We start from the raw sequence: 17,031 nt of genomic DNA, 5'->3' as shown, positions 1-17,031 counted from the left end.
AGAATTAATTTTTTTTTTTTTTTTTTTGAGAAAAGTCTCAGTCTGTCACCCAGGCTGGAGTGCAGTGGTGCGATTTCGGCTCCTTGCAGCCTCCACCCCAACATATTCAAGTGATTCTTCTCATGCCTCAGCCTCCCAAGTAGCTAGGACTACAGGTGTGCGCCACCACGCCCAGCTAGTTTTTTGTATTTAGTAGAGTTGGGGTTTCACCATGTTGGCCAGGATGGTCTCAATTTCTCGACCTTATGATCCACCTGCCTCAGCCTCCCAAAGTGCTGGGATTACAGGCATGAGCCACTGCGCCTGGTCAGAATGCAGCATCTTAAATAGTATCTCTTTTCCCAAGTAGAGTGCTAAAAAAAAAAAATTTCTGACCTGATGAAAAAACTGTGATTCTATCTTGATCTCCGAAATTTCTATTGGTAAGAAATATTTAATCTTCTTAGTTTTATAATGTCTCAAAAGTAACACTTTATTTATTTAGTAATCAATTCATTAAATATTTTTTAAACAATTACCATGAAGGCAGATTTGGTTATAGCATCTTTAATGGTTTATTTAATCTTTGGTTGGTAAAAAACATACTTTAAAAAACATACTTTTAATACTTTGTTTAACTTTGGTTGGTAAAAAACATACTTTAATAAGACTTCTAATTTTTTAGAATCTTGACATGCTATATGTGGGGGTAAAATATACTTTAATGCCTTATTCTAGATGAGTAAAAAGTAATGGTAATTGATGTTTCTTGTGAAGGGAAAATAAACAAGGTTTAGTTTTATTTTACTAGATATAAATGAAAAAGAAAAAAAAAGAGGGATTGGCCAGGTATGGTGGCTCATGCCTGTAATCCCAGCACTTTGGGAGGCTGAGGTGGGTGGATCATGAGGTCAGGAGTTTAAGACCAGCCTGGCCAACATGGTGAAACCCCATCTCTACTAAAAATACATAAATTAGCCAGGCGTGTTGGCGGGCGCCTGTAGTCCCAGCTATTCAGGAGGCTGAGGCAGAAGAATCGCTTGAACCCGGGAGCAGGAGGTTGCAGTTAGCCAAGATCAAGCTACTGCACTCCAGCCTGAGTGACAAAGTGAGACTCCATCTCAAAAAAAAAAAAAAAGGATTAGTGATTTCAGTCTTTTAGAATGGTTGACATCCCTCTGCCTTAGTTTTTATCTCACTTGTAAAGGATTGAGTTCTTCCTTAATGTTTCCTTCTGTTATGAGAATGTGGTTATATTCTTTCTTAGGTAATTGATATGAATCTAACCCAGTTTTTTTTTTATTGTTGTTGTTGTTACTGTTTTTGTTTTTAGTTACTCGAAGTTGAGATGTAAAGGAGCAGTTGGTCCTGTACATTTCCAAGCTTCTCTGTAATAATTGGTAATCACACTGATGACCCTGAAGCATCAGGAAAATACTATATACCATATGCTCAGATATAAAGATTTTTTTTTTTTTTGAGACAGAGTCTCAATCTGGTGCCCAGGCTGTAGTGCAGTGGTGCAATCTAGGCTCACTGCAACCTCTGCCACCCTGGGTTTAAGTGATTCTACTGCCTCAGCCTCCCAAGTAGCTGGGACTACTGGCTCACACCATCATGCCTAGCTAATTTTTGTATTTTTAGTAGAGATGGGGTTTTTACCATGTTGGCCAGGCTGGTCTTGAACTCCTTACCTCAAATGATCCACCGGCCTTAGCCTCCTCAAGTGCTGGGATTACAGGCATGAGCTACTATGCTTAGCCTAATTTTCTATTTAAAAAAATCAGAAAAGAGGGAGCTGCCTTACATTTCAGTCTGTATTTATTAGACTCTTAATATACATTTCTCTCTCACTTTCTTTTTCTTTTTCTTTTTTTTTTTTTGAGACAGAGCTTTGCTCTTGTTGCTCAGGCTGGAGTGCAATGGCACGATCTTGGCTCACTGCAACCTCTGCTTCCCAGGATCAAACAATTCTGCCTCAGCCTCCCCAGTAGCTGGGATTATTGGCATATGCCACCACACCCGACTAATTTTGTATTTTTGATAGAGACGGGATTTCTCCATGTTGGTCTGGCTGGTCTTGAGCTCTCAACCTCATGTGATCTGCCTGCCTGGGCTCCCAAAGTGCTGGGATTACAGGCATGAGCCATCGTGCTTGTCCTTCTCTCTCACTTTCTTTATTTTGAAGAACGAAGTACTATTCAGTAAGGAGCCTGAAACTGTTTCAGTTCAAGCTAATTTTGAATGCATAAACATTTACTTGTTGGATCAATAAAAAAGGAATACAAAAATTTAATATATAGTAATTTGTCCTAGGTATATGACCTCAAAATTGTGCTTAGATGCCATTGAAATAGATGTTCATGTTTTCCATTTCATTCAAAAAGTATCACTTAAAAACAGTACAGTTGGTGATTTCTTATAGAAATCATAAATATGTACTGCAACAGTGAGAAAACCAACTACTTAACTATGACAAAATGGGAACTTTTGGTTAAATTTGTAGGGATAGGCCGGGTTTGGTGGCTCATGCCTGTAATCCCAGCACTTTGGGAGACTGAGGTGGGCAGGTACCTGAGGTCATGAGTTCGACACCAGCCTGGCCCACATGGTGAAACAGAAATTAGCTGGGCATGGTGGTGGGCGCCTGCAATCCCAGCTGCTCGGAAGGCTGAGGCAGGAGAATTGCTTGAGCCCAGGAGGTGGAGGTTGCAGTGAGCTGAGGTGGTGCCACTGCATTCTAGCCTGGGCGACAGAGCGAGACTCTGTCTCAAAAAAAAAAAAAAAATAGCCGGCATAAATTTGCAGTGATAATATTTTACACAAAATCAAAAGTGTTGCATCTCAAACAGTTTAGATGGAAGTGAAGATGATTTGACTCTGGGAGGCCGGGGCGGGCAGATCATGAGGTCAGGAGATCCAGACATCCTGGCTAACATGTTGAAACCCTGCATCTACTAAAAATAGCAAAAAATTAGCCGGGCGTGTTGGCACATGCCTGTAGTCCCAGCTACTCGGGAGGCTGAGGCAGGAGAATTGCTTGACCCAGGAGGTGGAGGTTGCAGTGAGCCCAGATCATGCCACTGCACTCCAGCCTGGGCGACAGTGGGACTCCGTCTCAAAAAAAGAAAAGAAAGTGTGTTAGATGACTCAAAAAGTGACTCCAACAATAAGGAATGCACTAGTTTTGAATATATGCATAAATATTTTGAATGTAAGTGTTTTGTGAAACATTAAGGTAGGAGAAAAATCAGTATTTTGAAATTACGATATATTTTAAGTCTACTAAATTAATTTACATTTCAGAAGTAAGCATCTAGTGTTTGATCTGTATCTCTAAACGTATATAGTCAAGTTAGTCAGAAAACATTGTTTTTATGTTTTTATTAGAAAGGAACATGGTAGGCCGGGCACGGTGGCCCAAGCCTGTAATCCCAGCACTTTGGGAGGCCGAGGCGGGTGGATCACGAGGTCAAGAGATCGAGACCATCCTGGTCAACATGGTGAAACCCCGTCTCTACTAATACAAAAAATTAGCTGGGCATGGTGGTGCGTGCCTCCCAAAGTGCTAGGATTATGAGTGTGAGCCACCATGCCTGGCCACAAATAGCTTTAAATGTAGTATCATTTGCTTACTACTTAGAAAAATACTTCTACTCAATAAATGAAGAAGAAAGAAAACTCCCTGCTTTACAATTTTTACTCTTATCAAGATCCAGTTATTAGTTTTTATGTTAATGTATTATTGGTAACTTTTTTTATTAATTAAAAAAATTTGCAGCTGTCCCTTTTCCCCCAACACATCGCTTGACATCTGAAGAAGTGTTTGATTTGGATGGGATACCCAGGGTTGATGTTCTGAAGAACCACTTGGTAAAAGAAGGTCGAGTAGATGAAGAAATTGCACTTAGAATTATCAATGAGGGTGCTGCCATCCTTCGGAGAGAGAAAACCATGATAGAAGTAGAAGCTCCAATCACAGGTAAGCTTATTCATGTTTTGGGTATTATTTTCATTATGTCATTATTTAGTTGCCTGGATTTAAAACTTATTGTTTTCAACTATATTGTATACTAAATCAATATTACATGGACATTGTCTTGAATTTCCAAATTATTTTTCATACTTAAAGAAGATTGCCTGTTTTCAGTGAATAGACATGATTCTAAATATTCTGAGTGTAGAAGTTAGTCTAATATGCTTTTGTGAAGGTTTCATCAGTTCTGTTAACCATACTTTAATTCGATTCAATACTTTGCTTTCAGTTGTTAGGTTCAAATACCTTGATGTCACATCAGATACTAAAAGTGACCATTTAGAGAGCAACAGAAAGTATTGAGTTAGAATGGAGATTTTAACTGCCACCATTGTAATTTTGTCATCTTGAAACTTAAAAAACATCCTTGGAGCCCTAGAGAAGATCTTTATAAATGTAGGTGACAGTTTATCACTGACCACAAATTTTGTTATTTCTGTTACACTTTTTTCTAGATCTTGAGCACATGAATACCTGGTTACACACATCATCCTAGTCATGAGTTTTATATTCTGCTTTCTTCTCAGACATTTCTCGATAGCATTTATACTATGTCTTCTGTAAAAGAAATTTTAACTTAACTAAAATTTGTTATTTTAGAGAATTTTTTCCCCTTATCTAATAATCTTCTTGTTTCAGTGTGTGGTGACATCCATGGCCAATTTTTTGATCTGATGAAACTTTTTGAAGTAGGAGGATCACCTGCTAATACACGATACCTTTTTCTTGGCGATTATGTGGACAGAGGTTATTTTAGTATAGAGGTAATAATCATATTCTGTCATTTAATTTGCTGTTAAGTGTTAACATAGATACTTTCTCTTAATCCTAGTTTTTACAAGTGCCTGTATTGGCTTTTTAAAATACCTCTGCATATTTTATGAAAAGCTACTATTTATTCCTGTTCTGTCTTTCAAAACAATTCAATTAAATTTCTTTGTATAACTGTTTATATAATTATAATTGCCATTTTTTTTCCCAGTGGAATTTATGAGCACACTGAGGGGTCTTTATTGCCCTGTTAACTAGTGGCCTTAAAAAACTAGTGCTATTTATCTCTCTTGCCCCTAAAGGCAGAAACCATGTAAAAAAAGATTACTTGAATTTTCTCTGAATTAAATCAAAGTACAATCAGTATATTGTGAGTTTTTTTATTGCTTGAACTGTGGTGCTTCTGTTTCTCCTTATATAGCTATTAAAACTCAAGTATATTATGTGGAATCTTTTATGTATTTTTAAAGTATTAATTTGTTCTTAAAAACTTGAGGCAATAAAATGACCTTTTGATTGTCACTTAACAGGAGATGGTTCCTTTTGCTTCTTTTTATTTTTCTTTTCTTTTTTTTTTTTTTTTTTTTTTTTGAGACAGGGTCTTATTCTGTGGTCCATGCTGGAGTACTTTGGCACCATCATGGCTCAATGTAGCCTTGACCTTTTGTGCTCAAGGGATCCTTCTGCCCCAGTCTCTCAATTAGCTGGGACCACAGGTGCACACCATCATGCTCAGACTAATTTTTAAATTTTTTGTAATGATGGAGTCTCCTATGTTGCCCAGGCCAGTCTTGAACTCCTGGGCTCAAGTGATCCTCCTGAGGATTATAGATGTGAGCCATGGTGCCCTGCCATCTTTTTAAATTATATAAATAAAATGTGGTAAATATAGGACAATATGTATTTTCCAATATATACATTTTCTTTTTTTAATGAAAAGGGGATCATATTATAATATTGCCTGGTACTTGCTTTTTCATACATCCCTACACTGTGAATATCTTTCCAAGTCAGTAAATAAAAACTTGTAACATCATTTTAATAGCTACATTGTTAAAAATAAATAAATAAAACTAAAAACTAAAAAAAAAAAAAGAATAGCTACATTGTTTTCCGTCTAATAAGCAAACCATAATTAATCAGTTCCTTGTTGTTAGACACTGAAGATGTTCCCAGTTTTTCGCCTTTACAAATGATGCTTCAGTGAGTCATATTATTCATACATCTTTGCATACTTACCTGATTATTTTGGTAGAACAGATTCCTGAGGTAGAATTATTGGGTCTAATCTCTACCAATAGATACCTATGTTGCACATTTAATATGTTCCAAGCATGTTCTAGGAACTGAACACATATCGATTAATCCTCACAGTAATATTAATGAGGTAAGTACTGTTATTTTATTCATTTCATAGATGAGGAACCTGACGCTTAGATAGGTTAAGTAACTTGTCCAAGGTTGTGTTATTAGTAAACAGCACAGCCAGGCAGTGTGACTCCAAGCATGTGATTTTTTTTTTTTTGGGGGGAGGACAGGGTCTTGCCCTGTCGCTCAGGCTGGACAGTGCAGTGGTGCAGTCTTGTCTCTTTGCAACCTCCGCTCCCCGGATTCAAGCTGTCTCTGCCTCAGCCTCCTGAGTAGCTGAGATTACAGGCTCCCACCACCATAAGCATGTGCTTTTAACCACCTTTCCTGGTAGATAGTGAAACCTTACCTGATGAATTTGTGTTGGTTACTGATCCCCTTCTCTAGTGTTTCCAATATACCTTTTTTTCTGAGGTGTGCTAGGATTCTCAGTGTAAGGAAGTTCTAGATTCTGTCCGTCCTGCTTCCCTTAGGAATTTTATTAGCTTGAGTTCTTCTTCCTGCTGATAGTTTATTAGCCACCTCAACTTTTCCCAAATTATCTCAGAGCTTCAAGAAAATCAGAAAATGGCTCATTTTAACAAAAAATTTTCAGGCATTTGACAAAAACAATAAACAGTTTTATGAAGCTTATTTGGTAACAAAGTCTGTTAGTGTGCAAGTCCCTGTATAAGATCTTTTAATATATTTTGTTGTTATAAAAGGAAAATAACAAAGAATCAAAATAAGCAATGAGAACAGATTATTTCACTGATTTTATTTTTTCCCTTTTGAATAAAATGAAGGTGTGAATAGTTACATGTTTAAATATACCTTAATTTATTAACAGTAAAATTTGGTTGGGTGTGGTGGCTGACACCTGTAATGCCAGCACAGGTCGGCCAAGTCAGGCAGATTGCTTAAACCTAGGAGTTTTAGACCAGCCAGGGAAACATGGTGAAACCCTGTCTCCACAGAAAAATACAAAAAATTTAGCTGGACCTGGTGGCATGTGCCTGTAGTCCCAGCTGCTCAAGACGCTGAGGTGGGAGGATTGCTTGAGCCCAGAAGGTTGAGGCTGCAGTGAGTAGTAATTGTGCCATTGCACTCCAACCTGGGTGACAGTGAGACCTTGTCTCTAAAAACAAAAAATAAATGTTTGTTTTTTTTCTTTTTGTATATGATTATATAAACCATGTTTATTTCCATATGAAATGGTCCTTCCTTTTTTAAGCAAATAGGTAAAATGTGAGTCTCTTTCTTATATTAAACCTAGAGAATAGCATCTGCTACAATGTTAAATAATATTTTTATTTGAAAAATTGCATTTGCATTGAATTAGTTCAGACAGTAAGCACTTATGTAAGGCAATATTCATAATCAACAAAACAAACATAAAACATGGACCTTCCCTTCATTAGGCAACATGGCATAATGCTTAAGATCAGAGGATCAGAATCCTATCTCCATCACTTAGAAGTTTTGTGATTTTGTTAAGTTAAGCACAATTATCGGCATAAAAGAGGTTTTTAATACCTATTTTTAGCTTGCATTCCAGCCCGGGCAATAGAGCAAGAATCCTGTTCTCTCTCCCCTTTTTTCTTTCTTTTTCTCATTAAAAACAAATAAATAAATAAAGAAGAAGAAGTTTTGTGATTTTAGACAAGTTACTTAAGATCTTTGCTTCAGTTTCTCATTGTAAAATAAAGATGTTATTACATACTTCATAGTGTTGTTTGAGGAATAAATGAAGGGAATTAATTAAATAGTGCTTCACATATTGTAAGTACTCAATAAATGTCAGCTGCTGTTATTTTGACATTATTATTTTATTTACTAATATACTTCTGGAGACCAGTGTGCTAATTGTTTTTATATTGGGGAGTCTGTAAATCCGAAGTAATTAAATAGATTGTTTGATTCATATATTCATCAAAATTTATTGCTGTTCTTCTATTCACTAGGTACTTTTCTGGGAGTGGAGAATAAAAAGTGAATAGGATGACAAAATCTGTGATTTTGTGGTGCATATATTTTAGTAAGGAACAAAGATAGTAGAGGATGGTAAGGGTAATAGAGGAAAAGGAGTAAAGATCAAGCAACTTCATTAAACAAAAATACAAGATAAATTCACTAGAAAAATTTTCTTTTGCAGTGTGTCTTATATTTATGGGTTCTGAAGATTCTTTACCCAAGCACATTATTTCTTCTGAGAGGCAACCATGAATGCAGACACCTTACTGAATATTTTACCTTTAAGCAGGAATGTGAGTACTGCCAGGAGAAATGTTTTCACTTCCTCGGTATTCTTTTGGACTTAATGTGGGTAGTAAGAGTTATGAAGACTTTACAATGCAACATATAAGGACAGATTTCATGTTCACATGTAAAGCTTTAAGGAAAGTTGTCGAGCACTCTCTGGTGTTTAATGGTATTTAATTAAGAAGTTTTTGGTGGGGCACAGTGGTTCACACCTGTAATCCCAGCACTTTGGAAGACCCAGGCAGGCAGAATACCTGAGCTCAGGAGTTTGAGACCAGTCTGGCCAATATGGTGAAACCCCATCTCCACCAAAAATACACAAAAAAATAAGCTGGGTGTGGTGGCTCGCTCCTATAGTCCCAGCTACTCAGGAGGCTGAGGTGGGAGGATCGCTTGAGCCTGGGAGACGGAGGTTGTACTGAGCCGAGATCATGCCACTGTACTCTAGCCTGGGCAATAGAGTCAGACCCTGTCTCAAAAAAAAAAAAAAAAGTTTTCATTTCAGAATTTCCTATTATGTTTAACTTTTACAAATATGCTCTGGAGTAGCTTAGAGTTTTTTATATAGTTTTAACATTAAATTTTTTTTTTCTAGGCCAGGCGCGGTGGCTCACGCCTGTAATCCCAGCACTTTGGGAGGCCGAGGTGGGCGGATCACCTGAGGTCAGGAGTTGGAGACCAGCCTGGCCAACATGGCAAAACCCCATCTCTACTAAATGCGAAAATTAGCCAGGCGTGGTGGCATGAGCCTGTAATCCCAGCTACTTAGGAGGCTGAGGCAGGAGAATCCCTTGAGCCCAGGGGGCAAAGGTTGCAGTGAGCCAAGATTGTGCCATTGCACTCCAGCCTAGGTAATGAGAGCGAAACTTCATCTCAGGGGGAAAAAAAAAAAAAATATATATATATATATATATATATATAGAGAGAGAGAGAGAGAGAGAGAGAGAGAGAGATTTTGTTTAACAGGAAAAATAAAAACCAGAAGAAAAAAATGTTATTGTTGCATTGGACAAAAATCTTGAGGCATTCCTGTGAGGAATCCTAACAAATTGTTTATCCTGTTATCATAGCGTCGTTTCAATCATGCTATTAATGACTGAAATTCTTTTTAAAATTTTTTGTTTTTATTTTTTAGATCTTTTTTTTTTTTTAAGACTAGTCAGGTACAGTAGTTTGTAAAATTCTTTTTTTTTTTTTTGAGACGGAGTTTTGCTCTTGTTACCCAGGCTGGAGTGCAATGGCACGATCTCTGCTCACCGCAACCGCCGCCTCCTGGGTTCAGGCAATTCTCCTGCCTCAGCCTCCTGAGTAGCTGGAATTACAGGCACGCACCACCATGCCCAGCTAATTTTTTGTATTTTTAGTAGAGACGGGGTTTCACCATGTTGACCAGGATGGTTTCGATCTCTTGACCTCGTGATCCACCTGCCTCGGCCTCCCAAAGTGCTAGGATTACAGGCGTGAGCCACTGCGCCCAGCAAAATTCTTAACTTAAAATGTTTATCCCTTTTCTCTCTCAAATTATTACCACAGTGGTCATCTAATACCTATAAGTAACCGTATGCTACAGAGTGAGGCTAGCTAGGCCTTTTTCACACCTCAAACCTTTGTACTTTTTTTGAGATGGAGTCTCGCTCTGTCACCCTGGCTGGAGTGCAGTGGCACAATGTCAGCTCACTGCAACCTCCACCTCCCAGGTTCAAGTGATTCTCCTGCCTCAGCCTCCCAAGTAGCTGAAATTACAGGCATGTGCCACCACACCCGGCTGATTTTTTTATGTTTAGTAGAGATGGAGTTTTACCTTGTTGGCCAGGCTGGTCTTGAACTCCTGACCTCAAGTGATCCACCTGCCTCGGCCTCCCAAAATGCTGGGATTACAGGCGCGAGCCACCATGCCTGGCCTACCTTTCTGCTTTTTAAGTTAATATTCATGACTGTATTAAATAGAGTTAAGTTCTAAAAACAAATAATTTCAACATTTTGAGACTCAAAACATGATCCAAAAAGATCATGTTAAGTAAAGACTTGCAGTAAAAAGAAGAAAATACAGTGAAGGGTAGTAGCAGAAGTGGCATACTCTTATAACTTCGAGGATCAGGCAGTTAACCTAGATGAATAAGATGAGACCTGGAAAGTGCATGCTTGACCTAAAAGCAATCAAATTAGAATTTTTATTAAACCACAGTCCTAGAAAACAGGTCTGTTAGCAGACTACCAGTTTAGAATCTTGGTTGTTGTGTGTGTGTTTTTTTTAATATTTGAATGTTACAGTGTTAGGAAATAGGAACTAAGTTTTTTTTTTTTTCTTAAATAACAAACCATCTACCAAAATCTCATTAAAACCAAAATACTCAGGAATTTAAAGTTATAAAGGATCAAAGGAAAGTGCATGATATCTCTCTAAAAGTAAATTATAGTTTGATTTGGTAGAGTTTTGTCTTTCTTGTGTTTCTGTATTGGCTTCCTGCTTCACTGCCCATTTTTAAGTATTTATTGTAGGCAAGAGGAACCCCTCAGCTTTTCAGAGTATGAGTATGCTATTTTCTTTTATTTTTCTGAAAAATTGGATGAACCTTGAATTTTGTTGTGATGATGTAGTCATCTTGCCTGTAATAACAATAGTCATTGACTCTTAGAATAAAATAAAGCAAGTATTACAATGATTTTAAACTCAAATATAGTTCTAATTTTGCCTTATTTGGCCGATAAAGGTGAAGGGTTGAGCTGTTTTTAGAGATTTTTTTTTTTTTTTTTTTTTTTTTTGAAACAGAGTCTTGCTCTGTTGTCTAGGCTGGAGTGCAAGTGGCACAATCTTGGCTCACTACAACCTCCATCTCCTGGGTTCAAGTGATTCTGGTGCCTCAGCCATTGAGTCCCTGGAATTACAGGTGTGCCCCACCATGCGTGGCTAATTTTTGTATTTTTAGTAGAGACAGTGTTTGACCATGTTGGCCAGGCTAGTCTTGAGCTCCTGGCCTCAAGTGATCTGCCCACTTCAGCCTGTCAAAGACCTGGGATTACAGGCGTAAGTCACCATGCCCGGCCTGTTTTTAGAGACTTGACTTACTTATTTTTAGTAATATTTGATAAATAAAATATTTATTTTAGTAATACTTTAGTAATATTCTGCTGAATAATTCAAAATAATTTTAGAGAGCAAATAGTTTGTCTTCATAAGACATAATGTAATCCAAAATAATTTTGAAAGAAAGCAGATATTGTCTTCTTAAGACTGATAACATTGCATATTTTTGTTGATTCTTATAGGGGAAGGTGCTTTCCTTTAAAGAAAAATTGAATACAGTAAAATTTATTCTCTGTGGTATTTACTTCTGTGACTTTGACACTACATAGAGTTGCCCACCACCACTGTCATACAGAAAAGTTTTATCATGCCATAAATTCTCTCTTGCTACGTTTTTATAGTCACCCCTTCACTCACTCTGAAGTACTGGCCACCACTTTGCTGTTTTCTGTCTCTGTAGTTTTCTTGCCGTCTGTCTGTCTGTCTGTCTGTCTATATCCTATTACCTTTTACAATTGAAACTGTAACTATCACAATTTCATTGTAAGTAGCTATAAGATATAAAGGAGGGGAGAGAACAAGAAATAAAATTCTAATATATATATTTTAAAAATGGTCAGCCAGTCATGTAGTTTTCAATTTTTAATTTTTTTCTTTTTCTAGGTAAAATTAAATATTCGGAAAGAGTCTATGAAGCTTGTATGGAAGCTTTTGATAGTTTGCCTCTTGCTGCACTTTTAAACCAACAGTTTCTTTGTGTTCATGGTGGACTTTCACCAGAAATACACACACTGGATGATATTAGGAGAGTAAGTATATATTTTAGTTCCAAGATTGGTTTCTATTTATAGTACATTGTTGAGTAGAGCAGAAGCTTCAGACTTTTCTTCACTGCCAAGATTAGGTAATGGTAAAAATTAATATACTGATATCTTAAGGAAATAGCTTCTGTTTATTCACAGTAATATAGTATGGACTATATTCAAAGTTGGTACTGCTTTCCTGTGTACATTTTGTCCTTACTTTTTGATGAGTTACTTCTGTTCTTTCTTTTCTTTCTTTCACAGTTAGATAGATTCAAAGAGCCACCTGCATTTGGACCAATGTGTGATTTATTATGGTCTGATCCTTCTGAAGATTTTGGAAATGAAAAATCACAAGAACATTTTAGTCACAATACAGTTCGAGGATGTTCTTATTTTTATAAGTAAGGAAAAATATCCAAGATTAATCACATTTTAGTTGTTAACATAGCATATGCTTCATACAAAAAAACCATTATTTTACTTAATTTACTCTTTTTTCCCCACAGCTATCCAGCAGTGTGTGAATTTTTGCAAAACAATAATTTGTTATCGATTATTAGAGCTCATGAAGCTCAAGATGCAGGGTAAGAATTCTGTTTCCCTGACCCAAATTAACACCTAAAATATAAATCAAACTTAGTAACCATGATTGATGCTTTACGATGCATATTAAGCTATTTGTTTTGCAGCTATAGAATGTACAGAAAAAGTCAAACTACAGGGTTCCCTTCATTAATAACAATTTTTTCGGCACCTAATTACTTAGATGTCTACAATAATAAAGGTAAGATGTTGTTGATAAAAAAAATTGTTAAACAACTTAGTATTTTAGTTGACTTATTTTTTTGAAAGTATAATAAAAAAGGGGTGTTGTTTGAAACTATTAGTATCCAAATTTCTTTTTAAATAACTGTAAGATGTAAGGGAGGGGAGAGAACAAGAAATAAAAATCCAAACTGTGAAACTAAGTAATATAACCATTCCACAACTTGTCTCTCATAAAAGCCGTTTTGTAAAACGTGCTCTGAGTTAAGTGCATCAAGCAAAACCAAACATGATTTTCTCAAACTCCCTTTCTTGAATCTTTTCCCTTATTGAGGATGTTTTCTTGTTTGTATAAAGCTGCTGCTGCTTTGACAATTTTGTTTATTTGCACTGTCTACTTGTTTGGTTTATCATGTTTCTTGTTTTATGTTCACTGATCTAGGTTCTCTTTCCCTTTCTTATTTCCTTTTTTTACCGCCACAGTCTTATTACTGCCCCATGAAGATTTGCCTTTGAGCTTTTTTGATTAATCTACTTTCATCTCATTTGAGGAAACATTCTTCTCTTTCTTTTTACTGCTTTTTTCCTTTGCCTTCTGTTCCAGTGGTTTTCATTTCCTCTCCTCTGAAAATTTGATCTGTCTATAGTAGTTGGATTTCATTTTATTTTGGATATAATTTATTGACTGAAAGTGCCAGATCTAGTTAAGTGTGTGCCAAGCACATTGAAGATGAGATTGGGTATGTTTATGTACTTTACATCTTTGGAAGATAAAATTAATAGGCCAGCTTCTCTTCTGTCTTGACATGTCTGGAATTCAGTTGACTAATGCCATAGCTTCAGGATCAGACTGGAGTGGATGTGCCAAGAGGAAAGAACAGAAGGTTAAAGATTTTTAAAAAGGACATTTAGAGAGAATGAGGTCATTGCTAAATAAGGGTCATGGTATAAGTTCAAAAGAGGAACAGAGGAAGAGTTTTTTTGGATGATGACAGGTAATGGTTAAAAGATTAGAACATTTGCCTGAGACCAAACAGTAGCATGCTGGGTGCAGAATATGCTATAATAACTTATACTATAGAATGTCCAATGAAATATGACTTCATTTTTAAGAAGACATATCTAAGTTTTGATTCCATTGTCTCTCTCTCTCTCTTTTTTTTTTTTTTTTTTGAGACAAGGTCTCACTCTGTCACCCAGGCTGGAATGCAGTGGTACAATCTCAGCTGACTGCTATATCTGCATCCTGGGTTCAAGCGATTTTCTTGCCTCAGCCTCCTGAATAGCTGAGATTACAGGCGCCTGCCACCTCACCCAGCTAATTTTTGTATTTTTGTAGAATGAGGTTTCACCATGTTCACCAGGCTGGTCTCAGACTCCTGACTTCAAGTGATTCCTGCTTTGGCCTTCCAAAGTGCTGGGATTACAGGCCTGAGCCACTGTGCCCCACCCTAATTTGATTCTCAAAAACAGAACCAAGTGTTAAATTTAACTTTCTACCAGTGCTCTAATTCCTCAACTGTGACTTACCCTTGTTAGTATTAAGGGATCTAGTGTTCAGTGTCTAGTTGAATACTGCCTTACTCATTGTCCTTTGTTGGTTTGACTCAGGAGGTTAAGGGATGGATTTTTTTTAGTACTTAGAAAAGAAACTCAAACCATTGACTCTGTCTTGTCAAAAATCAAATGTCTCTTTGTGGTTCTGAGTCTGCACGTAAATAGTGTTAATGATTTGAGTGTTTCCATTATATGGGTATGTTTGTAATTTTTCATTCTATCCATAAGGCAATTTTCTAGATTTTTCTCTTTTCTCCTTTAAAAAAGATCTGAAAGCTTGGTATCAGCTCATTTTGTTTGAGGCTAATTTAAAATACTTTTTTTTTCACTTTGAACTGATTGTCCAAACATATAATTTAAAATACTTTTATTTCAGATGGGAATTTCATATGGGAGACAAACATAATACCTATTAAGTTAATAAATAGTAAAATGTAGCAGGATTACTTTTCTTTATTAGCCAAAATCACAAATCTTGGAATCTTAACATCTGCATTTCATTAAATGAAAAAAATTAAATTTCATTTCTTTTCATTAAAATGAAAAAAAGTAACCATAAAATTATAATATCTGTAGGACATTTTATACTTTTATGTATTTTCATGTGAAGTGCATTGTCTTATCTTAAAAGTAAACTTCTGTGGTAGGCAAGGTAGACATATTAGTCTTGTTTTAAAAATGAGAAACAGATTAGTTGAATAATTTACCAAGCATTGCACAGCTAGTATGCGCTATAGTTTAGATGAGAATCCAGCCCTTCTAACTCAGTGTTCTATACAGTAATATAACCAGTAACTGAAATCTGTGTAGGTCATTTAAGATTTTAATTATATCAACATACTGAAACATTTTGAGATACCTGTATTTGAGATGAATATGTTACCTTCGGATTATTTGGTTATAATATTTTATCTTTGGTGTTTTAGTGGGATTTTTTTCTATGCAAAGTAAAATATTTCTTTGTAGTAGTTTTGCCTGATTTTCCATATTAAATGAAACAAATACATTCATACATTTATAAATAAAATGTTCCAAGTGGGTGGGATTTTTTTGTTTGCTTTATTACTATTCAGCTATCCTTTTCAGGTTGCCTGAAGCTAGAAAGATCTTAAATGCTCTATTTCTATGAAATTTTAAAACCTAGAAAATTGCTCATTGCCATTCTGTGTTTCCTCTAAAAATTGAGTTTTCACAATTTTGGATTTAGTAAAAATGCATGTTGATCATTGGATTATAAAATAAAACAAACATTCTTGAAAGAATCTGGAAATTTCATTAGTAATGTGAAGATCTGACTGTAGTATAGTTCTACATAACAGTGTTAAAAACAAAATGTGTATTATTATTAAAAAGTTAGTTCCTTCCTCCCTCTACCAGCCCTGATTTGACTCACCCTTGATCTCCCTTCCTCTTAAAAATATATTTTTCTGCTTTTATGTATTTTATATTTTTAAGGCTAATTATAAATAGTTACATTGATATTCAACTTATCTTGCAGCTGCTGTATTAAAGTATGAAAATAATGTGATGAATATTCGACAGTTTAACTGTTCTCCACATCCTTACTGGTTGCCCAATTTTATGGATGTCTTCACATGGTCTTTACCATTTGTTGGAGAAAAAGGTATAATTTTTATTTTTTTAAAAAATTGTTTTATTACCATTACGTATACTCCAGTTTACTATCATAGGCACATACTTGCTAAGGAAACCGAAGTCTAGTTTCACTGTGGTTACAGCTCTACTTGTGTCAGTGGATGTGGACATAATAGTCTCAAAGATATTTTAGTTAACTGTTTACAGCCCCCATGTGAGGGTGTCTGGGGGACTGGGAGAAGACTTATAAATAGCCCAATGTCTTCAGCTGTTGGGTTTCCTTTTATTTTTTCTTTAGCTTAAATCTTTTATGAAGGGGTGGAGAGATTGCTTTGCGTTTGAATGGGCCCTTCTGCATATTTTAACAACATTTTTGGGCATTCAATCGAAATTCATGGGAAAATTTAGTAGCCTTCATTTTAGCAGTATTAGTCATTTTAATAGCAGTTGTATAAGAGAAATGATAAAGAGAAATTCAGATTCTAACCTAATACTCCTCTTCTTATATAAAAAAATACGTATAAAATTTTAGTAGTGATGCCTTTCTGATAATTTAGAGGAATACTTGTTAGTACATAATAGGCTTTTTAAGATAAAATAAATGCTATTTAAGAAATTCTGTTTCTGTGTTTCATTTGTAGTTCTAGAGAATTCTTAGGATTTTATTACCTTTCATGTTCTTTTCCGTTTTAAGTTAATTTTTTCGTAAGAAAATGCCTCAGTTTCCATATGTGGAAAATGACAGTATGAGAGTACAGACATGATTATAAAACATTTTGTTCAGTATCCCCTTCTATTTTTTCTCACCTCTTCCATGTTACAAAATGTTCCTTTCTGTTTGAGATATGTCACTCTGCCAAGGCAATTTGTAGTTTTGAAATTCAGAG

At 35.9% G+C, this 17,031-nt stretch overlaps 1 protein-coding gene across 6 annotated transcripts in view; it reads left to right on the top strand.

The window, feature by feature from the left end:
* Positions 1-17,031, top strand: part of PPP3CB (protein phosphatase 3 catalytic subunit beta) — a 58,256-nt gene that overhangs the window by 12,140 nt on the left and 29,085 nt on the right. For 5 of the 6 annotated variants that reach the window (XM_064374295.1, XM_064374296.1, XM_064374294.1 and 2 more), the window contains exons 2-9: positions 3,761-3,961; positions 4,655-4,779; positions 8,289-8,400; positions 12,084-12,229; positions 12,488-12,627; positions 12,733-12,810; positions 12,916-13,010; positions 16,047-16,172. In XM_064374295.1, the coding sequence (XP_064230365.1) occupies positions 3,761-3,961; positions 4,655-4,779; positions 8,289-8,400; positions 12,084-12,229; positions 12,488-12,627; positions 12,733-12,810; positions 12,916-13,010; positions 16,047-16,172 (1,023 nt within the window). Of the gene's footprint in view, positions 1-3,760; positions 3,962-4,654; positions 4,780-8,288; positions 8,401-12,083; positions 12,230-12,487; positions 12,628-12,732; positions 12,811-12,915; positions 13,011-16,046; positions 16,173-17,031 lie in introns of those variants that run through there. The other variant, XM_064374297.1, reaches the window with a different exon arrangement.

Source organism: Aotus nancymaae, unplaced genomic scaffold (genome assembly GCF_030222135.1).
Source record: "Aotus nancymaae isolate 86718 unplaced genomic scaffold, 86718_ANA_hifiasm-v0.15.2.pri h1tg000010l, whole genome shotgun sequence".
In the NCBI taxonomy this organism is placed as follows: Eukaryota; Metazoa; Chordata; class Mammalia; order Primates; family Aotidae; genus Aotus; species Aotus nancymaae.
Note: the sequence above shows the minus strand (reverse complement) of the source record. Positions and strands in the feature narration are given on the sequence as shown.